The 23,489-nt window shown below is 42.0% G+C and overlaps 1 protein-coding gene across 1 annotated transcript; it reads left to right on the top strand.

Annotated features, from left to right (window-relative positions):
- Window positions 1-192: 192 nt before the first annotated feature.
- Window positions 193-16,783, top strand: pgbd5 (piggyBac transposable element derived 5). The gene is made up of 7 exons (XM_084021249.1): window positions 193-625; window positions 5,373-5,803; window positions 9,011-9,145; window positions 11,850-12,024; window positions 14,020-14,217; window positions 15,608-15,713; window positions 16,579-16,783. Exons 1-7 carry the CDS (start codon window positions 265-267, stop codon window positions 16,772-16,774), a joined length of 1,602 nt encoding a protein of 533 aa, XP_083877375.1. The 5' UTR covers window positions 193-264; the 3' UTR covers window positions 16,775-16,783.
- The last annotated feature ends 6,706 nt before the right edge of the window (window positions 16,784-23,489 follow it).

Consider the following 23,489-nt stretch of genomic DNA (forward strand, 5'->3'; position numbering starts at 1 on the left):
TTTCAGTACCCTTGAAGCGGACAGCTCTCCCCGGATCCACACGCGTCTGACCGCCGGGCACCGCATCCCAGCCTGGAAGGCAAAGCACTGCAGGATCATAATTCATACCCAAGACAGGGGGAGGTCTAACGGACACGTTGAAGGCAAACACGTCGCTGCTCTTGCAAGATCGTGACCACTTGGACGCCAGTGAAGCCGTAGTAGAAGGGTGAGGAGCAGGGAGGGAGGAAGAGAAGGTGGGGAGCAGAGTATCACTACAGAGAGATGGCGGAGTGCGGGCGGAAGGCGCTGTCTCTCCTGGAAGCGGCCCGCTCCCGGTACGAGAGCCTGCAGATATCCGACGACGTGTTCGGCGAGTCCGGGGATGACAGCAGCGACAATCCCTTCTACAGCACCTCCGGAGACTCCGACTCCGACAACTACATAGCCGAGGTGGGCGAGGAGGAGCAGCACCACCACCACCACCACCTAAAGCGGGGCGACAAGGAGAGCACCGTGAACCGCGGGGGAGGTGGCGGCAGCGGAGCCGGACCCCCGGGCTCCCTGTCCCGGAGTCAGGCAGAGGAGGAGGGCTGGACGGAGACCCTGCAGGACGTCACGGTGCCGCCGTTCAAAGAGACATATGGTGAGACGCGATGAACGGCAGCATGAGTAAGGTCATTTGTGCAACGGTGTGTGTGTGTGTGTGTGTGTGTGTGTGTGTGTGTGTGTGTGTGTGTGTGTGTGTGTGTGTGTGTGTGCATTGAGACACAGGACTAGTACATCCACTCTCATATCCATGTCAGGAAGGCCATTTCTGGTCTTCAAAACAGCACACAAAAGGCTATTGCTTTGTAACAACTGGATGCTTGTTTCACTAGTTGTGTGTGTGTGTGTGTGTGTGTGTGTGTGTGTGTGTGTGTGTGTGTGTGTGTGTGTGTGTGTGTGTGTGTGTGTGTGTGTTTGTGGTGTGTGTGGTGTGTGTGTGTGTGTGGTGTGTGTAGGCCTCCCAGTGAGTGAGTGACAGAGAGAAGCATGGCACTGCATCATTAATTTCTGTATTAAGTTAATGGCAAACGCTTAGCCTTTGATACTTCACCCCTCAGAGCTGTGGTACACATGCTGTCCTGTGTGTGTGTGTGTGTGTTCATGTTTCAGGGTAGGGCAGGGAGACATGCTGTTTAATTTAGAGAATCGGCATGATGTCTATCCTGGCACACACCCTCACACTCACACACACACACACACAAATAACATAGTGTTCTGTGTGTATGCAGAATACATGCACATGTGCACTTTATCCTGCACCTGCAAGTTCATTAACAGAACTCATCCATATATTAGACACAACCTCAAGACACTCTGATGCACACTTTCTCTTTGAACGTGTGTGTGTGTGTGTGTGTGTGTGTGTGTGTGTGTGTGTGTGTGTGTGTGTGTGTGTGTGTGTGTGTGTGTGCTTTTGTGTGAGTCGTGACGGGTAACTGGCACTGTGCTCTGCTTTGTCTCATTCTATTTTTGTGATAAATGCCCAAAGCACAATCTCATTCTCTTTTTTTTTTATTATAAAACCCACCGTTAGCCAACATGTACCACACAGTAAGTCTGTCTCTTCTTCGGAACACTTTTTATCCATTTATCTATCGCTAAGTGCAGCATGCATCGGGGAGTGTGGTTTGAGTTTATACTGTCAGGCTTTATTTGGATTTGTCCTCCTCTCCCATCTCTTCTGCATCCACTGTGGCAACAGCGATGAGTGGAAATGCCATCCTGTATCCACTGTGACATGTTGCACTGTGGCACTCTTGGAGGTGAATCAGCATATGGCCGCAGTAGATATGGACCAAGCTGCTCACGCGTGACAAATACACACATTGGAGCATCCGTACGACACAGAACAACATTGATAGTAGGTAGGCCAGGAAACTTCTGGGAATCAAGCAAGCTGCATCTGTTGTATGCAAAGAAGATTTGTTTTTTGCAAGCTGTTTTAATATCAACAGAAACATGTACTGCCCCAGAAACCTAAATAAAAGATCCAATGTGAAGCAGGTCCTAAACCTGGAACAGCTCCTGGAACTTCTGTCCCTGCTCCAGATTTGAAGGGTTTCCGGCCAGCACGGTTATCCGGCTAACTCCAGTAATCCCGCTTGGTGAGACAGGGCCCGGATATGGACTGGTGCCTATATTTCGCTCATCCAAAAGAGTCCAACTGAGCTGAGTTTTGGTACCATGAGAGGTTCTTTGGTGAGGGTACAGGATGTTCTGTATTCCTTTCCCAGCTCCGTCCTGCTCTATTTGATTTTTCCTCTGTTGACTTTAGCTTGGGAGGCAGCAGGTGTGTCTACTGTGTACAGTCTGGTTTGTAAAGTTAGTGTCTGTTTGCACAATGCCGCCAGCGTGGGTGTGGTCCCGGCGTCCTGCATCAGGGTTGAGATGATTAAGAGCTGCCTGACTGGATGGAAGCAGGACTGCCAGGGAGCGTAATCACACTTCAGACCTCAAGTGGCCAAGAGCGTACTTAGATTTTATCAGTCCGAACGGTAAAGAATGACTGCACCCTGAGCATATCTACATAAATGTGTTGCTCCATTTGTGGGATGGGAAGCTGTTTAAGCCACTAGGTTTTTTTTATCATATGTCAGGATTTTTTCCCAACTGTCAGGCTGTCTTTTTCCTCACCTTCCTGTCTCTCTGTCCAATGTCTTACTGTCTCGCTGTGACAGTGCTGACACAGACACAGTGCTGATGTGACAGCTCCACTCCTTGGAGACTGTGCACCCCGTACATAAATCATCAGCCACCGTCATAAATCATCGAGACAACCTCATACAGACTGGGGCCGAGACTGGTTTGTGTTTTGGGTTTGTTCACAGTCGCGGTGGAAACTACTGCTGGGTTTTGAACCAGTAGCAGAAGTTTGAAACAAGTCTGAGTTTTTTTGCTCGCGACAAATACAAAATGTGGTTTATCCAAGGTGGAGTTTATACTTGATGTGTTATGTCCATCTCCCTGCAGTGTGCGAGGTGGTGGCAAAGGACCAAGCAGAGGTTTATAAAGCATACATCCATAATCTCAGATTATATAACAACTTTATCGTGATGCTGACAGGAATTAAAGAGCTATTCATTCACTTTGCTGGGGATTCCACTAGATTAATGGTACGCTCCATATGTCCGTTTATCTGCCTGACCCGGTATTTCTGGCAGTCCTGTCCTAATGTTGCCTATTTCAGTAGAAATCCATTTGGAAAACACATGGATACAGACACAAAAAGTGGAATTTGCATGTATATTTACTGGCTCTTTAACACACACTCATCTAAATATTCACAAAACAAACAAAATATGCAAATTTTATCCAACATGGAATGGATACTATAAAATTAACTACAAGCAAGATGACACAAGGAGAAAAAGCGGGATTGTTTTGTAATGGTGTTATTAATGAATACCAATATTAAAAAGAGAAAGAAAGAAATTAATATAGTATTATATAATTAATAATACTGAAGGGATCAGAATAAGCTAAATAAGATGATCTGTACAATGTAATATTTGTTATATTTCATTTTTCAGATATTTTAAAGAAAAACTCATGTGCTCTTTCTGTAATTTTTTAGAGAAACTGAGCTTAAAGCATGTTTCGTCTACATGAAGGGTTTATCCACCCTGACTGCACAGTAATCTCTCATTCTTAAATCCATGGCTATAAAAGCTATACCAGGCACATGTTTGTCCCTCGCCAGTGGAAATACTACAGCAGCTGAGAATCATGGGGGATTACATTTCTGTCTGAAGGTGCAACGTCGGTTGGAGGGTGGCAATTCTGTGTGTAACGTGAGAAATTGATATTTCAAAGATTCCCTTGTAGAGAAACCATATTAGCAGCTTGAAAGACAGGTTATGTAAATGTTTGATCCAGTTTTAACAGCATGATGTGGGCTGGAGCGTAGACCGGCTGGCAGGGATGTATAAAGAAGATCTATGGAGGAAATAGATTGAAACCATCACATTATCCATAAAAAGAAAACGCAGAGCTCTTCCTCGGGTTGTATTTTTGCCTTCCTCCAGAGATGAGCTGAGTTGAGTCATCTTGCCTGGCTGGACCTTACCCAGTGTCAAGTGTTTTTATGGAGGATTGGCGTGCGCTGAGGAAGTCAAGCTGGATTTTTACATCCAGATTTCAAGTCTTATGGAATGTCGATGATTGCTCCCGTCTTGGTGCAAGCATCAGCTACGTGGGCGTGCTCGTACTCTTATCTTTCCTCTTCTTGTCCTCCTCCACATTGTGCCTAAATAGCATAACATTGAGGTTTAAGCCTTGTTACTCAACATTAATAGACTGAAGCAGAAGTCCTTCGTTATTGTGATTGCAGCCACTCAGGACTGGAGAAAGAAATAAAGAGAGAGAGAGTAAAAACATCATTCTTCTCTATTCACATATAATGAGATCGTGCTGTTCAATTTAGGCAGAAGTTGTTCCGCTCGACATCCAAATTCCCTCTCCCGGATCCAACAACCGGAGAGAAAATCCCTCATTTACTAGGCCAACACATCAAGCCAGTCGCCGCATTGTGTATTGATTGTATTGCTTCAATGCAACAAACTAAATGCTTAGAGGTAGAGTTTTTAAGTGGGAGGTAAATGTCACTTTCCTCCCAGGAAACTATCGAATTACAATGAAAGAGGGGGAAAGAGCTCTGTAGGAAGTCCTTTATGCTAGATATGCATATGCTGTGTGTGTTTTGTTGCATGAATGGTCAAAAAAGGAAGGCAAACGCCGTTTTAACGACCCCATCTCTCAGCGGCTGACGCTTTGCCGACAGTCTGACTTCAGACGCCGTTTGTTCACGGTTCCCCTTTGACCCGACTATCAGATCAGAACATGATTTTTGACTCATTGCCCGCCATAACGCTAAAGCAAGGAGACACTGAAACCTTCGGCGTGTGTAGAAACCCGTGTGTCACAGCGTGGTGGCTGTCATGTTGTGTAAATGATCTCATCATTGCCCTGGGCTTGTGACATTCACAACAAAGGAGTCTGTGGCTGATTCATGAAAAAAGGACAGTGATTACATGTGAATGTATATGTCCTGATATTTAATATAATGCACAACGGCCTCTCTCTTCTGTCCTGTCCTCTCTTCTTATGAAATGACAACGTGGTTTGCAGGAAACAGTTTACATGCATCCCACACAGCCTTGACAGCGACAGCTTGACAAAATCTAATTTTACCGTGTCTCACAGTGTCAAAAGAGAACGCTTTTATTCAGTCAATCATATTGTGGGCATGGTGCCAAAGTTTAAAAAGTGGGATTTATTGACAGTTTTATCTGTCAAGCTGTTCCTCGATCATAATCTTTTTTTTTTTCCTTCCTGTCCTGATTCAGGCCCAGCTCAGAAGATGCCGGCCACCGCCACAGCCATGGACTTCTTCCAGCTCTTTGTCCCAGACAACTGCATCCACAACATGGTCACCCAGACTAACATGTATGCCAAGAAGTTCCAGGAGCGCTTCGGCTCCGATGAGGGCTGGCGTCCTGTCACAGCCCAGGAGATGAAGGCCTTCCTGGGCTTCGTCACCTCCACCAGCGTGCAGCGCTGCGAGTCGGTGCTCAGCATCTGGAGCTCGGGCTTCTTCAGCAACCAGAGCATCGCCTTGAAGATGAGCCAGGCGCGCTTCGAGAAGATCCTCAAGTACTTCCACATCGTGGCCTTCCGGCCGTCACAAGGGAGCAACCAGGGCCTGTACAAGATCCAGCCCTTCCTGGACTCGCTGCAGCAGTCGTTCAGCTGCACCTTCAGACCTTCACAGACGCAGGTGTGTGTGTGTGCTCTCCTGCAGGCGTTTTTAACAGACTTTCCCTTCCAGAGGCCTCGCTTCAACTTGTTTTCAGTTGCACTGAATGCATTCGAGTCACATTTATGCAACTAGGGCATTGGAGCACTAGCCTTGGTACTCTATTTTGGGTGGTCTGGGTTTGATTTAACTCCTGCTTTACTTTCTTCTCCAGATGAACAGCAACAATATCAGGAGGACCAGCGAATAAACAACCTGATTCAAATAGTATCTGTCAAATCCAATACGCACTTCTATATCATGTGTTATGCTTCTGTTCAACTTGATTCCTGTAAGAAAAATACAAAAAAAAATCTGCTTTTCTTGAGCAAAGGGAGACAGCAGAAAAAATGAAAATGAAAACGGTTGCCATTGAAGTTGGCAAGGTTGCTTCCACCTCATTAAAGGGCTTTTCTCATTCGGCTACAAAAGACGTTCATGGTAATAACCACATATTCAAATTCTGGTTAGGAGGAGGGCATCTGGGTTGGCCAATCATATTTCTGTGGGATCTCATGCCATCCCCGCAGACACTGTCGAGCTCTTAAAAATTAATGAATTTCTGGGAAGGAGTTGATTGGATTGCTTTTCTGCAGTATGAGTGCCATAACATCATCTTCATTGTGAAAGATGATGTCAGTGCTGTGATGCATTTGGGAATACAGGCTCTTATGAAGAACCCCCTCCCCTCCTCGTATCACATCCACATCTCATTCAGCGATGTCATTTTACTGTCAAAATAGTTTAAATGTGACTGTTGATGGGTTTATTCCATTGTAAAGTGGGGTGAAGGGTTTCCCATTAGTGCTCTCGAATCACTTAGGTCTAAAAAAACCGACTAAACGGAGCTGATGAGGGCAGACCGGCTGTCAGACAGCATGTGTGTGCTTTGTTAGCACTACATGTGTATCTAGGCCAGTTTGTTGGCTTTCTGTGCCAGGGGCAGAGAGAAGACCCACATAGTGAGACTGTTGCTCCACAGATAAAGAACGGAAAAGTAATCTAGCCCTTTAATAACTGTGACGGCGAAGGAAGGCAAGAAGTCGATGTACTGGTTTGAGTTTAATTAATCTGTTGTTTAATGTCGCGATTCATCTCTTAATTATTCCGTAAAAAAAAAAACGCATTTAGTGCCATAAGCCAAAACCCCCCTAATATTTAGTTTTATATTATAGAAGGAAGTCTGCAAATATTCACATTTTAGAGACTAGAACGAGATGGTTTAGGTAATTGCTTAATTTTTTTTAATCACTTGAAGAAAATAGCTGCTTATTCATTGCTGCAAGTCAACAATTTATCAACAAATCTGTTCAACTATTTATTCCTCCTCAGATATTCCTCTATTTACTCTATATATTCTTACAAGAAATTGTCAACAGAGTCTGTGTGACCTGGATTTATCTACTACTTAGCATTATTCAACATGGTGTGTGTGTGTGTGTGTGTGTGTGTGTGTGTGTGTGTGTGTGTGTGTGTGTGTGTGTGTGTGTGTGTGTGTGTGTGTGTGTGAATATGAGTGCTACTGTGTGATGACATTGGTGCTGAACATTAGGATGGGATGTCAGCTCCTTCTGACACATTTTCATGTCAGTCTGGCAGCTTTGCCACTCACTGCAACGACACCGCTTCGTAGTGATTTGCTAGTGCAATATTTTCGGTCTGTCCTCACAGAACATGTATCACTGCAAGACGGCAAATGAGTGGATGGATTGATTTGCTAACACAGGGTTAGTGAACCCATGCAAACGATTAACTTGAGGCATTCATGTGTAAATGTAACCACTTTGTTTCCAGCTGCTACGATAAGGGCTGGAGATATATCTGCTAATGTGGCAGCTCAGGGCGAGATATTTCTTAAAAGGCCGCCGTGATTTGGGTGATGTCATCCATCCAGAGGCTTGATAGCCTCATTAATTTTCCACGTAATCCATAACGTCGTATTTGACTTGGAAATGACTTGTTGCTGTTTGTCCGAGAGATATTTGAAATGCAAATATTTGCTGCGTGGTTAAAAGCTTCTCTGGGAAATATTTGGCCATATTTTAGGTGTACCACGCTCATGTTATCATACAAGATAAGGTTGAATAATATTTGGTTTTGTTTGTGTGTGTGTGTGTGTGTTCTGTTAGTCCCCCCTGTTTGGATTTGTGGATGTGTGCCCATTTTTAATCTTTAATCCCTGTTAGGAAATCCATCCTCAGTATCTGACTCTGATCTGACCCATAATAACTATCATAGGAGATCAAATTAGACACAGGAAATAATAAATAATACACGAGAGGCAGATGGCACAGTTTACCCTACTTTTGAAAAATGCCTCGATATTTCTGCAGTTGTGTCCGTTGATTGATGACCACAGCATCAAGTGACTGCAGGGACGTTTTTGGGGAACAAAACATAAAGATATGTAGTTTAGTATCATAGGAAACAAAGAAAAGAGAGGTTTTTTTTTTTGTCATTGACGCTTGATTATCAAAATTGTTTATTCATTTTCTGACCGTTAACAAATCAATTATCGACTCGTTTCAGCTGTACTCTGGAGTGCTGGTTTTAAAGGTGGACAATCATAAAATCGCATGAAACTGTGTGTATCATTTACATGTATCTCTTGTCCGTCGTATTAAATGTTTGATCAGTTTGCAGCAGACAGCAGAACCGCTGATAAATTCTTTGAGAGTTTTCCCTCCCAGTGCACACTGAATCTCATGCAATTTAGGTTCCAGTCATGTCTATTTCGATTTTTATGTAGTTTATTTTTCATGGGGTTTGGTCTGAAGCTAGAATACTCAAGCACAGACCATGAGAGTACCGTCTTGTGTTTTTTTGTTCTTAAAGGTTATGGAAAGATGTAGACAGACAAAAAGGAATACTGATGAATGCAAAAGGGAAGGGCAGAGCAGTAACTGAAACAATAGAGACAAGTGGAAGGCATTCTTCTGAAGGCTTTTGCACAGTTGAGAGCTTGTTTCTGCCGAGAACAGTAGGGTTCTTTTCTCTCTCTTCACACTCAAACACATACACTAACCCGTAGCTGTAATCTTACATCATACGCAACCTCACACTTGTGCCTCACACGGATACTTTTTCCATTTTGCTTCTCAAGGCCAGCTATTTTTCCAGGAACACATTGTGTACTTTACTTACTTCACGGTTGTATAAGATATAACATAACGCCTGTGATTTCTCCAGGTTCTTCACGAGCCCTTGATAGACGAGGATCCCGTGTTCATCACCACATGTACGGAAAGAGAGCTGAGGAAGAGGAAGAAGAGGAAGTTCAGCCTTTGGGTTCGACAGTGTACCTCCACCGGATTCATCTGTCAGGTAAAGCAGCAAGCGATGCTCGTACAATCAGGAATCTGTGTGTGTGTTTGCTTTGAGGGTTTTCTTAATTTGTTGCTTTCAAACTTTCAATCTAATATTTTTCCGTCAAAAAAGCAAGATAAAAGTCTTCAGTCTGCCTGAAGGCAAAAACATTCTCTTGAAAACATCAGAGACTTTGATCTTCACCAAATTTATAATCTCATTCTGAGGTTTTCGGCACTCCAAAGCATGAAATCCCACTTTACACGCATAAAACGCAAAATTTGATTTTATTAAATGATCACACTCTTTAAAATGAGTACTACCTTCTGGGCAAACATATTGGCTGTCAGACCTTTGTTTTTGTTTTGAATGGCTGTGATCTCATGCAGGCAGAGCTGCTCTGCTCATTCACAACCTGTCCTTACTGTAACCTTCCACTCCTACGCCGGCTGCTTATGTAACACCTCCAATTAACTGAGACCAGGGACAAAAGGGGGACTGACAGAGCTGACAACCAATACCATTACAGAGGACACAGGAGAAAACATTAAGCATGTAGTGGCTTTTACAATGTATATTCTTCTTTGCTAAATTGGTGCCAAGCGATGGAGATACTCTCCTAACGACTACCCAGTATTTGGGAGACAGGATGCGCAGCCTGTGTGTGAAAGCAGTCATTTTCCCACCAGACTGCAGGTTGTTAACATTATTATTTATTTATCACTGTATAAATATTGTGTGGAAACGTCTGCACTGCTACACTAAAGAGGACATGATATATTCAAGGCTATCTGGCTGTGCAGCTCAGCTTCTTTTTTAAACAAATACTTCTGTCCAGGTTTTGTGACAGCTGTCTTTTTATTTGTACCTCTCTCCCAATGCAGTGGAGGGGGACGGCATTTTGTTTGTAGTGTTTACAGCAATTAAATAAAGAAAAATCAACATTAACAGGTCTTTCCAAAGTCTTCAGGTCTTTCCAGAAACAGCAAGTTACGGCATATCACAGCCAATATGCAGGTTATAAAAGCAGCATAACAAAAACTATTCAGCTGAATAGCCTTGGACAGTCTTTGTTCTGTGAAAAATATATGTCTACGCTTATTTGAAGCTATTATGGGGCTTCAGCATTCTAGGTTATTCAATACAGTGGTTATCTTCCAGCGTTGCAGTCCTTTCAGAATGATGATCCCAGTGGGTTGAGCTGCGTTGAAGGGACACTTTACTAAAAAGGCTGTAACTTTGAAAGTGTGAAACCTTGTAAAGTCTAACTAGACTGCTGAAGCCTTTAAGTGAAGACACATTTTTTAAATTAAGTTTTACACAGAATGGTGGACTGGGACGGGAGAAGATCTTTTATTCTTTATTCTTTAACAGTAAGTCCAGTCTGAAACTAAGAATGTCAGGTAATTATAATAAAAAAAAATTTGTTCAGGCTTTTGGAGAAATGTTTACAGTACAACAGCAATACAATAACAGCATTGACATGGCTTTTCACTGCAGAGAACCCATAAATAGATATATCTCAAGCATAAGACTATGCTGCAGGGGAAGTGTTTCCTTTTTTAGCCTGGATGACGTCCAGAATTACATTAGTGGGGAGAGGACCAACCACCATCAGAATGTTCATTTGCCTTTTTTTGTTTGTTGTTATCATTGCTTTATATTGAATAAGAAATAACATCAATTCATAATTTTTCGTGTAATCCCAAATCTCCTGTGTAAAACGAGCTGTGCCTAAGAAGCATCTCCGCCATTTAAAGCCATATCCCATCATCCAATCCATTTAACAAATAAGCATTAGCATTCACACTGACTGTGGCTATTTGGCAGTCACTCAGTCTTTACCAGTCCACTGATGTGTGTCTGCTCCGAGATCTTCTCCCTTTTAAATGAATTGTGTTGAGGGAGAGAGAGAGAGAGAGAAAAACTAAAAAAAAAAGAGTTAATGGAGTGGATCAATGAGATTCCATTAGCCATCGCCCGCACAGAGCTGCACACAACACACACAAACACACACACGGAGGCTTGGACTGACCACTTAGAGTAATAACTGACGTAGATGCTGGCTAATCAGGCTAATGCAGCTCAGCTTGTGAACAGCAGCTGGAATATAAGAGCAAAAAGGACTGTGGGTCTACATTTCTGTTTGTGTGTGTTTGTGAGACTTGTATCTTCATGTGTTGAATTAAGAAACAAACCAGTCTGCCTTGATCGAGCACAACGTCTCTCAAAAACAGGCCAGATCGCCATGAAATATTAATATCCAAAGCCCCAATGGGCGCTCCATCTCAGAGATTACAGATATTTTTGGTACATTTTCAAAAGTGAGGCTATTTAAAATATCAAAAACTTACTTAGTAGATTACCACGACATTTATAGAGCACATTAATTATTTTCAATTTGCAACACTTTGTGAGCTTTTTTCTTGCACTGACGTCAGGCCAAAATGTTATTATGTTATTATATATGCAACAAAGGACTGCAGTACATTTCAACATTGCTTATCAAATTGCATTAAAAATCCCACACTCATTCATGAGTCCAAGTGAATTTTGATTTCAGCAACTTATGGCCCTTTAAATTTGTGTAAAAAAAAAAGTGTAAAAATTGTATGTATAACTGCAGGATTTTCTAAGCTAGAGGACAATAAAATGCTGCTTAAAGCTTAAAGAAGGTTTGCTGGTTCCCCATCTGTCCCGTCTCTTTCTGCCCTTGCTGCAGATCTCAGTCCATCTGAAGGAGGGCACCGACGCTCTGGCAACCTTGAAGAACAAGCCTCAGCTCCACAGCCTCGTGGCCAAGCAGCTCTGCCAGAACATCTCCGGCAAGAACACCATCATCTTCACCGGGCCGTCCATCACGAGCCTCAGCCTCTTCACAGAGTTCAGCAAACAAGGTACACAACGAGCTGCACCTGCAGATATTATTAGTCTGTTTTATTAGTCTAAATGAAACACCCCTTCTTTTTCCATCTTCCTGCTTCTCCTCTCATCGCTCATCCTTTCCTTGTTTCTGCTTCGGTGTACGGAGCCTAAACAGCACAGAGAGGGAGACAATCTGTTGCATGTTAACCTCAAATAAGACTTCACGCTTGTGCACTAGCAGCTATGAGCAGCTAGAATGATTCATTTCATTTTATTTGTGTGTCCTTACACCCGGAGCGAAACATCTTTAATACCACATGGGGAATGTGTCATATAACTGGTCATGTAACTCCTGCTTGCATTTGCAAAGAAGTGAAATTACACTACATTTTTTTTCTTCTGCATATTCATGACTAAATATTACTCTAACATGACTTGTGAGGATAGATTTTTATTTTTTGCTGTCAAAGTAACATCAACCACAACAGCCTGGTGATGGTCTGCAATAGACTATTAATTGTGTTTTGACTTGCACAATGAATCATGGAAGATCCAGCGGGGAGTGTTTAGTCTCGTCACAGCTCAGAAAAATCAATAAGTGAAGTGGACACTTAGAAGACACACCACTCACTGGAACACCTGACATCTTCTGAATCTGAAATTAGTCTTTTCTGTTGCTGTTATCGCTTACAACCGTATTCTCAATATTTGATCAAAAGGTGTTGCAGAAGATCTGCAGGAAATCATTTTGGGGGAAAATGTGCTATTTTTTGCACGTTTGAAGAAATACAACACAAGATTATGAAAGCATAATCCTGTTGTGGTTAGGCGGAGTCACATTTGGATTCTTGAGTGTCACAATAATAGCAAATGTGGGACAGGGTTACCGTACCATAAAAGGCTAAACATTTGCAAATCAGTGATGAAAGAATATCAAGCTTCATGATATCATCAGCACAACTTGGAAATTGCGACATTTTCATTCTGCCATTATCACAAATGCTCATTCACTAATCTATAAGAGAAGAGCAATGTTAAACTCAACCGGGCAGAACCGCAGTATGCCAAGTAAAAACAAGTCTGGAAATATGATCAATATTCTAGTCATTGGGAGAAGCTTCTACGAGACATTCATCCGGGGGAGAGAAAAAAAAGAATCTCTGAGCACGGGAAGGCATTTTTCTTTCAGATTTATCACACTGGATTGATTAGTAGAGTTAATTACAGCTGCAGCACCACAAACACGTGTACTACACAGATAGAAATCATTCTCCAAATCGGGAACATTAACAAATCAGCAGCACTCAGCCACATGATTGTCTCGCTGCTGCTCATCCATGTAAGACATGAGGAGACTGAGTGAGCGGAGAGACAGAAATGGCAACAGAAGGAGAGAGGAAGTGCTGCGGCTGTGAGAGACAGTTTGTTCATTGTTTTGGTTCAACACAATGCATGAAACACAACTCATGCTCAGGAGTGACTGCAGGGATGGATGAAACTAGGCCTGCAACAAACAATTATCATTCATTTATTATCAAAATCAAGCCAATTATTTTTCTGTCAATCAACTAATTGATTAATCGACTAATCAGTTCTGATGAAGAAGATGAAAAACATTATACAATTTCAGTTAATAGGGCTGCAACAATTATCTTCATTTCATTCTTTGATTAATCTGTTGGTTGTTACTCAATTCATGGGCTGATTGTTTTGTCTTTAAAATAGTAAAAAAAAAAAAAAAATGTTCTTGAATATCATATATCACCAGAAAAACAACAAATATTTAACAAATATTCATATTTGAGAAACTGCAAACAGTTGCATAAAAAATGACTTGCATGATTAACTAATTATCAAATGAAGATTATTTAATTATTAATTATTTTATAATTTGTTGGTATTCTAGCCATAGTAAATACATGCCTATACAATAGATATTGTGTATATACTCGTAAACATTTCTTATTTTTATTATTCTATTTATTGATACAAAATATGACCATGTTTTTCTATTCCTGCCTTTGCAGAGATCTATTGTTGTGGTCTGCTGAGCACCAGGAAGAGCGACTGTACAGGCTTACCACAGAACATGCTGGTCTGCAGCTCCACGCCAGCGCAGCGCGGCCAATCACGAGTCATGATGAAAGGCAGCATGTCACTGATCAGCTGGTACAACAAGGGACACTTCCGGTTCCTCACCAACAGTTATCCGCCAACAAAACAAGGTGAATGGTGCTCTGGTGCGCCCATAGCTAAAACTGTGAAAGTAGATTTTGTCTCATTGAATTATAAATATTTGAAGAATTTCAGTATCAAGGATGAGCGGTAGACGATGGATGGATGAAGAATGTCAGTACTAGAGGAGATGGCTCACACAATATGCACTGTTGCACAAAATGCCATAATACTCGAAAAGTCTGACCATTTTCAGTGAAAGTAAGATTAGCATTGGTGTCGTTTCTAATAGTTACCATCAGGTGAGTAAAGTCGTTAAGCATGCGTGTCAGGAGAAATTAATGAAAGCTCCAAATCCGTGATAATCCATTTCCGGGGAGGCGACTGGATTGTGATATTCCCCTCCTCTCGTAGCGTAATCCACTCTCCTCGAAACGGTTTTGTTAGGTGTTAAACTCGGATGAAGGCAATGCAGCGTATTTGAGCTCTTTGGACGAGAAACATGGAAGCGAAGCCACAGATCAGTTAAACTGTTACTAACCAATATTGATTTTCTCCCACGTCTCTCCATGTGTGTGTGTGTGTGGTGTGTGGTGTGTGTGTGTGTGTGTGTGTGTGTGTGTCTGTGTGTGTGTGTGTGTACATGTGCGTGGATACGTGTGCATGTGGTTGTGGGTACTTTTCACTCTTTGCACAGAAAAGAGAACAAAATTACCACATTTTGTTCTCATTATGACACTGAAAAAAACCACATCAGGGTCAGTGATTGCTATATAACTCAGTGATAGCTTGAACTGCATGATTGTAAATTAAAGTATTATTATCAATAAAATCTGTAGTTTAATTCAGCACTCGCAAAGACCACACCCATGAGCCGGGTCAGATGCATACGGACCAATCAGAGCGTTTTGTATGATTACAAGAGTCTGGATTTAGTTCACAGCACAGTCGGAACAGCTCGGATGTTTTCTGGTTAAGACCAGGAGCAGACCACAAAGTGGGGCTTTCAACCAGTCATGTAGAAAATGTTATTAGTCACACACGTGTAGCTGCTTACGTCAATAATGGCTGCATTCCATTTACACGTACCTGTTTAAGAATATTGTGCCGATCGTCACGGCTCACTGATAAGCAAATGGTACAAAATTGTTGTAAATGTTATGAGTTACCCCCGAGCGTTTCCTCGCTGTGACAAGCCCGAGCGTTTGCTGTGTAACAGCCTCATTTATCAAAGCAGCCCTGCAGGGAGCAACTAAAAACATTAACAAGGTAACAAGGCACACCTGGGCGGCCTTCCTCGTGTACAGGAGCGCTTGTTTTCCTTTCCCTTGTCCTGTGGTTGCCCAGGTGACCACCAATCTGGAGAAAATGATTCCCCTTCAGTGGGATCTGCGCTGTACGTCTCTCACTTTGGTTTTGTGGTATTTGTGTGTGTGGCAGGTATCATCATTAAGAGGAAAAGCGGGGAGATCCCATGTCCCCTGGCTGTTGAGGCCTTTGCGGCGCACCTCAGCTACATCTGCAAATACGACGACAAGTACAGCAAGTAAGTACAACGTGGCACGTTGCTTCAAGACGACACAACTACTGTGTAATCTTTAATCTGCTTTCTTGCCCGAGTCAGTCCTATGTTAGACACAGCATGATATATTCTACCCTTAGAGAGAAAAAATGTTTGGGGCTACCGTTCCTTCCCTTCGATAATTTCTGGATCATTCAACCGAGAGCTGAAATTAGTCAATTAAAAAAATTGCTTGACAAAAACGTAATCTGCAAGCATTTAGATATATTACGAAGTAAACACAAAGTAAACACGCTGTACCTCACAAGGTTTTGTTCATCCTGCTTGTGGTCCCATTCCAGCCTAATGAGGACGTATTTAAAGTACAAATACCAGATACAAGAATGTATTTGCCATTATCCCATTTTTGACACATATTTCCAGCGTGGATGCTGTTCAGCAAACGCTCCACAGTCTCTCTTTTAAGCACATTGGTGCAGCATCCGGATGTAATACTGGAATATCAGGCAATAGCTTCAATGTAAATGTACGGAAACCCCCTTTTGAGCGAGACTCTGTTCGACACAATAAGTGACAGACTGACTCAAAGGAAAGGTAAAGAAAACCTTTTTATTTCTCTGTAGGGTCCTTTTCATAATGTTGTCAGACACTAAACATAACAGTCTGAGCCGCTCCGGCAAAAACAAGCACTTTTAGTGGAAGAGGTAAATTAACGGGTGAGTCTTTGCCCTGAGCGATTACATTGCAGCTCATTTCAAGGCTGCCGGCTGGAGCGCGCTCTCCATTCCCTCAGTTTCACAAATTGTTGTTTCCATTAGTTATTTTCATTTGATTGAACTTTTTTTTTTAAAGAAACCCTGGAGTAAGTAGCTTCCCCCCCCTCCCACAGGTACTTTATCTTCCACAAGCCCAACAAGACCTGGCAGCAGGTGTTCTGGTTGAGCATCAGCATCGCCATCAACAACGCTTACATCCTCTACAAGATGTCCGACGCCTACACCGTCAAACGCTACAGCCGAGCGCAGTTCGGCGAGAGACTGGTCAAAGAGCTGCTGGATTTGGACGACTGCTCCCCCACACAGTGAGGAGGAGGAGGAGGAGGAGGAGGAGGAGGAGGAGGAGGCGGAGGAGGAGGAGGAGGCGGAGGCCAGGGACAGCAGGAGCGCAAAACACATACACAAACACAATCCCCCCACACATACATTTACACTCCATTGGTTGTGCAGACGTTGCAGTCTGTGTCTATGTGGTAATACTGAAGCAGTGCCAAGCCTGTGTCTCTCTTCCTCTAGTTGTTCTCTGTGGTTACTGTAAATATTCATTAACACACGACTGCACTCGACACAATGGAGAATCACGAGCCATGGGACCGTCCACATGCCTCAACTGCAACTTTCAGCCGTGCAGATTTACTAAGGGGTTTGTCAGCAGGGGCTAGTTCACAAGCAAGGGAAGCAGACGGGAACAACGAAACACACGCAAATTCACCCTCTAATGATGTCAGTTTCAAGTCTTAACTCTTGTCAAAGAGCGAAGTTGTTGATATGAGCCTGAATCTCCCGGGTGAGCATGGTCAAACGTGTCCTTGTAACCGCTAAAAGGCTCAATATCTAACAAAAGCTTAGAAAACCAGGACGACGGTGTGTTCACGCGCTGCATGCATCAAGAATCTGGATTGTGATGTTCTCTTTGTTTGGTGTGAAAATGACTTTCGCTCCTGGTGGGTTTTGAAACTTTTGTGTGTGCGTGTGTGTGTATGTATTTAGCAAGTGCAACTGCCATTTGTGCGCAGGACGTTGAGCCCAGAGGATGTACATTTTACGGCTATTTTGACGTGGACGTGTCATGTTGCTGCGTACTGTATTCGCTAGGAGGAAGACTGTCAGGGGACATGAAGCCACACACAGCAGCGTGCCACCAAATCACAGCCGCCCACTTTAAAAGAACCCATAATATGTTTGAAAACCGACTCTGTTTGAGATGTCTTCAAGCCCCTGAAAACCTAGTTTCCAATTTTCTCAGCTAATCTGCTTCATTAGGGGTGTGTGTGTGTGTGTGTGTGTGTGTGTGTGTGTGTGTGTGTGTGTGTGTGTGTGTGTGTGTGTGTGTGTGTGTGTGTGTGTGTGTGTGTGTGTGTGTGTGTGTGTGTGTGTGTGTGTGTGATTTGAATGTTAAGTAACAACCACACAACATGTGATATAACCAAATATGTTCCAACTTCGGCAGAAAACGTTGCAGGATAACATGCAGAATAACAACCCTCATAGAAGCAGATTGAGAAAATTAGGTTTTCAGGGTCCAACATGAAATCCCATTAAAACTGCAGCCTACTTTTTGTACCACCAACATTTTTCAAGGGCAGATAAACTCATGTCTCATTTGTCTATTTTATTACTTGTGTCGTTGACTGTGCTATGCAGGGCACAGCAAGTTCACAATCTCCCTGATTGAATGTTAAGTAAGCCAATGTTGCTAAGCAACGAATACAGTCTTGTGGGCAAGATGGCAGGGGTTTGGAAAATATTGCTTGGCAAGATTTAGGCACAGGAAGTAAAAACAGACTAACGGCAGGCTTTTAAAATGTCACAGAAAACCAAATGTTGCAACAAATCGTAGATGGATTGATTTGAGGCTGGTGATTCTATAACTGGATAGTTCATATTTATGAGGACATTTGCAAGTAAGAATATCTTGTCTTGTCTATCCCTGTTGTTTTCTTCCAGTAGCACATTTCTTGCCAAGTAACAGACTGAGACCTGCCACCTCATGTCGAGCCAATGGAAGTGTGAGGGGAGGGGCGAGCGTTCATCTGATTAAAATGCATTACTGCCTTCAGACCGTATAACCACAATGCTGTCTGCAGCTTTAATGAGGACTCTACCGTCCACTTTGCTAATCATGTTATGCAGTGCGCATGTTATTGTCATGCTGGAATTGCGTGAAAGGTTTTGTTGCTCAATCAGCATGGTTCGATGTGCGAATATATATATTGCTGTAACATGACAATGGCGGCAGTGTTGTGGGGCGATTCGCCGGCGGGACTCGTGCACTTTCTCCCATCACAGTCTTGCACTTTGAGTTGTAACGTCAGCAACGTGTTTAGTAGATAATCTTTTTAGGTTTTGAACACAATGATGGTATACACTGCTCTCGGAAAAACAAGAAAACTACGAATACATTCTGTAAATATACGTAGATAACAGATTATATAAAAGTGCACCACTGAAATAAGATTGAAATGAATAACTATAACCAAAACAGAAAGAAAAAAAAATCCACTGTAGATTTAGAGTAGGTCTACAAGATACAGTATGTCTGTATATTTTGTTTACAAATCACTGTACTGAGTGTATGTCCATAATCACTCTGTCACTGAGACTTACGATTGTGATTTTTTTAACTTTTTCACTAATCCAAAGGATCGTTGTTGTTTTTGTGGCTTTTGTCATCGTGTGTCTCATCACTGTTCACCTCAAAGTATCACTGTTAATCTTAGGAGGCGTGAAGTTGTCCTCGTGGTTTTAAATGTTCAATATCAACAAATTAGACACGTTTAGTATGAAATTGATTGAGTTGTAAGCTGGAGTCCTTTTAAAAAATCCATCCTGCCCTATATTGGTGATTAAAGGAAAAATCCACTCTCCTGAAAAACTCTTAAAATGGTTTAATTCCTCACTGAAAAGTATATTCTCTGATGTTGGGTATGGTTGGAACTGCACCCACCACCCTGCTGTACTGCTGTGCTGTGATTGGCGCATTGCCTGGTGATAGCAATGTCCTTTACTGTGACAAGAGCATAGCCTGTAGGCCTATATAAAGATTGACAAGAGTGTGTGGGTGAAGTTACATTTCACTCATTAAGCAGCTGGCTATTTAGCTAGCTCGCTAATTCCACCATGCTAGACCGGTTACAGAAAATGAGCTGAGCAAAGTTGTCAATCATCTGGCAGTAGCGGTGATGCTTTCCTACGATGTCACAAGAGTGCGTGGATGATGCATTATGTTGTTAAATTTTACTCATTTAGCAGGCTAATAATTTAGCTAGCTTGCTTTCTAATTCCACCGTGCTATCGCGCAGAAAATGAGCGTACATGGGACTTTTCTGGCAGAAACGTCCTTTAAGAAAGGGATTAGGAAAAGATCATGGTTTTGGTTAAAATAAAGATATTTTCAGGCAGAAAGCGCTAAAGGCAAACTTCTCAGCAGAAGAGCCGGTAGAAGCAAAGATTTCTGGCCAATCATAGTACAGTATTACTAGCGAATCCCAGCACAGAAGGGCGGTACGAGGCGGGACAAGAAAACAAGGCCCTGTAAATCCACCCATCGGTGATGTCACAGTGTCCTGACACACCTTGGAGTACACGTCGGCGTCACTGCAGCATGGTGAGATGTTAGCACACTGGAGGTCAGAAAACCTTGTTTTAAGATGGTTTTTGGTCGTTCTTTACAGCAAAACATGTTCCATATTGCATCCTGCTATTCTAAAATAGCAATGATAATTTGGAAAATCAAATAAAAAACAAGAGCTTTAATTCAAATTCTATCAACATTTAACAATCACATAGGGAGAAAAATCCATCTTTTAAAAAGAACCAATCTCTCCAAGACTGACTTCAGATGGTCTTGATGCATGCGTGTGAACCTGCAAGGCCGTTTGAGATCTGAGTAAGCGGTGTGGATGCAATCATCACTACCTGAAGCAGAAATAGGAGATTTGAGAATTATAAAAATCCAACTCTTCAAACCAAAATAACCCCTGAACTGTGGCAAAAGGTGAAGGACATATAATTGTCAAGAGTATCCTCGAGTGTATTTTTCCTTTATTGTGTGCTGCGCGTGAGCAGAATTTGAATAGGCATTCACTCTGCAGCTCATCATGGACTGACGCAGGTGTCACAAGTACACGTTGAGATCAGCATGGATGTGAATGACATCCACAGAGGTTTTCTGTAGTGATTATATTGCTCAGCTCAGAGAAAAAATAAGAAATAAGGCACCAGGGACTCTGCAAGGCTGTGGTTACTTGGCAACAAATTAAATATGAGTGTGAGAGGGAGAAAAGGGGTTAGTATTTGAAGTTTTTTCTGCCCCTGCGGTAATATTCGTATCTCCTCAACTGCAGACTGAGAGCTGAGCGGCTTCACGTCGTCTTCTTTTATCATCTATCAGAAAAGAAGGTCAGAGGTTCCTTCCTTGTGATGCTTTTTTTATTTTAGTTCAGAAGAGGGTTGTGTTTTAGCCCACATTGATTAAAAAAACACACAAAAAACATGGCTTCACTTTAAATTCCCAGGTTGATCTCTGAGGAGATTATTCTGTCCAGCTGACTCTATTGATCAATGAATCAGATATTTCTCCAGTGCCTTTTCCACTCATTTGTTGTTGTTGATGTCCTGAAATTATGTTGATGTGAATCATTACAACAGAATCACCTTTTTAAAAAAAAATAACATCGTAAAATCCTGTCCTGCATGGTGTAAATAATAAAAAACCTCGAGAAATAAATATATCACCTCCGCAATGGAGTTATGGGTGAAAATGTTTTATGCAGCCCTATGCCCTTGTTGCTGTAATGTTTCACCTAAAGTAACATTTGACATTTTTGCTCTATGGCGCCACTGGAGTCAACACTACATCCTTTAATATGACATTTTAACACATCTTAAAAAAAAAAAAAAACATAAATATTCCCCAGTTAACCTTTTGTATTCATAAAACATGATGTTGGCAGGAGAAACTACAGCAGAGCCCGGTGATGGATGTTTTTGTTTACATGGGTAAACTACTATGTAGGAACCTAGTTTGTATTTTGGAGAAGAGAAGTGAGCCCCGTATAGAGTCAGAGCATCCCATTGCCAAAAGCTGCAGAGCCTTAAACCTAATTATAACCGCCAATATGAAAAGTAGAAGAGAAATGTCACTTTGATGGGTCTTGCTGCAACATCATGGATGTTTTTCCTCTCCGTTTTCTACCTTGTCCTTTTACAAATAGCAGAGATGTCGGGTCTCCTTCATTTATGCTCATTCGTTTATGTCAGACGGACAGAAATCACAAAAGATGATCCCTATCTCGCTTGTCAAAAAGGATGCCATGAAGCAAATCACCTTCACTGTTTGTTTTGTGGTAAAGAAGCGCTGCTGTATATGGTGTGTTGTATGTGCCATCTCTGTACAGTCTGTCTGTGTTTCTATCTGGCAAGTGAGTAAAGACGTTTAACAATCTAAGTCAGTAACTGTGGGTGTGATAAAGAATTTAAATGGCTGACCTCAGGGCTTCATAACTAATTGCTGTACAATATACTCACTTATTGAAATAACATACACAAAATGAACTTCTATAACCTTATCAGGTGCTATCAAAACACTGTAAACGTAATAGTAGAGTTAGATTTGCTGTTGTTGTTGTTGTTGGGAGCTCAGCAACCAAATAGCAAACACACAGGGTCTGTGTCACGTTTTTTTTTTTTCCGGGATATAAAATGTCAGAAATATTAATGTCATCAGGCACCGAAAGCAAACTTTAACCATTCAAGTGGTAGAATTAATTCAACTAAATGTGATTCTGGTTTGCAATGTTGGCTGCAGGACGTTGAGCGCTGCGGGCGAAAGTGGTATCTGGTTTTCATAGAAGAGCCGGATGTGTGTATGTGCATGTAATGAGTGGAATTGCAGTATATGTAGAAAATAACTGGTGTACCCTGGACCAAATAACTTTCTAAAAAAAATGTGTGTGGTGATGAGTTGTACAAGGTCGTCGTGTAAATGTGTCTTCATTAAAAGTTGCACCACCAGAGATTCGTAAAAAAACGCATTACTCTGTAGAAAATGACGAGGACTCGCAGATTCGGTGTCAAATGTGCATCATAGTGCAGAGCCTGGGTTTACTGAGCCTCTATGATTAAAAGAAGTTTCTGTGCAATACATAATCTTTCCATTAGTTTTCACTTCAGCCGTTCATAGTTTGTGTTGTTAATGTGTTCATAGGACTGTATGAAAGTTAGTGGGGTGTGAAGAGGGGCTGAACTTTATGTTTTCGTTTTTAAAGCATTAACCCCTTAAACCTCAAAATAATATAACAGTATTGTTATATACGGCAAAACCCACTTTTTCAATCCATTTGTTTTATATATAATAAATCTCACAAGGATAGGCTGAAATGATGTATAAATATTGGGTAGGTCAAACATAACAACATTCTCCCCAAAAAAATGTAAACTACTCTTTACTGAAGTCAAAATAAAATACCAAATCCTCCTTTTCTGACCTTTACTTTTTTTGTACTGTCTCTTATTGGGTAGAACTATCCACACAAAATGCAACACTACTTTGTAAAAGTAGTATTCTGTGTTCAGCTGCTTGAAAATGTCACCCAAACTAAACAATTACCAGGTTTAAATGTTTCAAATGTGGGTCTGTTTGTGTTGTTCCGTCTGTACTGTTGGAGACCTGGAGAGTCGTTTTACTTTACAATGGCCTGAAAAAAAAAACCTGTCTGATGTTTCCATAAATCTCTGATTGTGCACAGAATTTGCACCCAGCGCTCAAGGAACCAAACCTGTAATTTGACGTTTAAAGGCCAACCTGCTAAACTGAGTATTTGCTGCTGTGGGTAATGATGGGGCTCGGTCTTCACCTTGTTAGACTGAACTATAAAGGACTGCTGTGTATGGCTCCCTCTGTCACTTGTGCTTTCACCCTCAGCTCCTACTCTTCCTGCCAAGGACTGATGTTCTTGTGAAGTGTGTGAATACACTCGATGCTTTCCTGTGAGTGTTTTTTTGTTTTGTTTTGAAATATCTG

The sequence above is a fragment of the Eutrigla gurnardus genome (assembly GCF_963514095.1).
Source record: "Eutrigla gurnardus genome assembly, chromosome: 11".
In the NCBI taxonomy this organism is placed as follows: domain Eukaryota; kingdom Metazoa; phylum Chordata; class Actinopteri; order Perciformes; family Triglidae; genus Eutrigla; species Eutrigla gurnardus.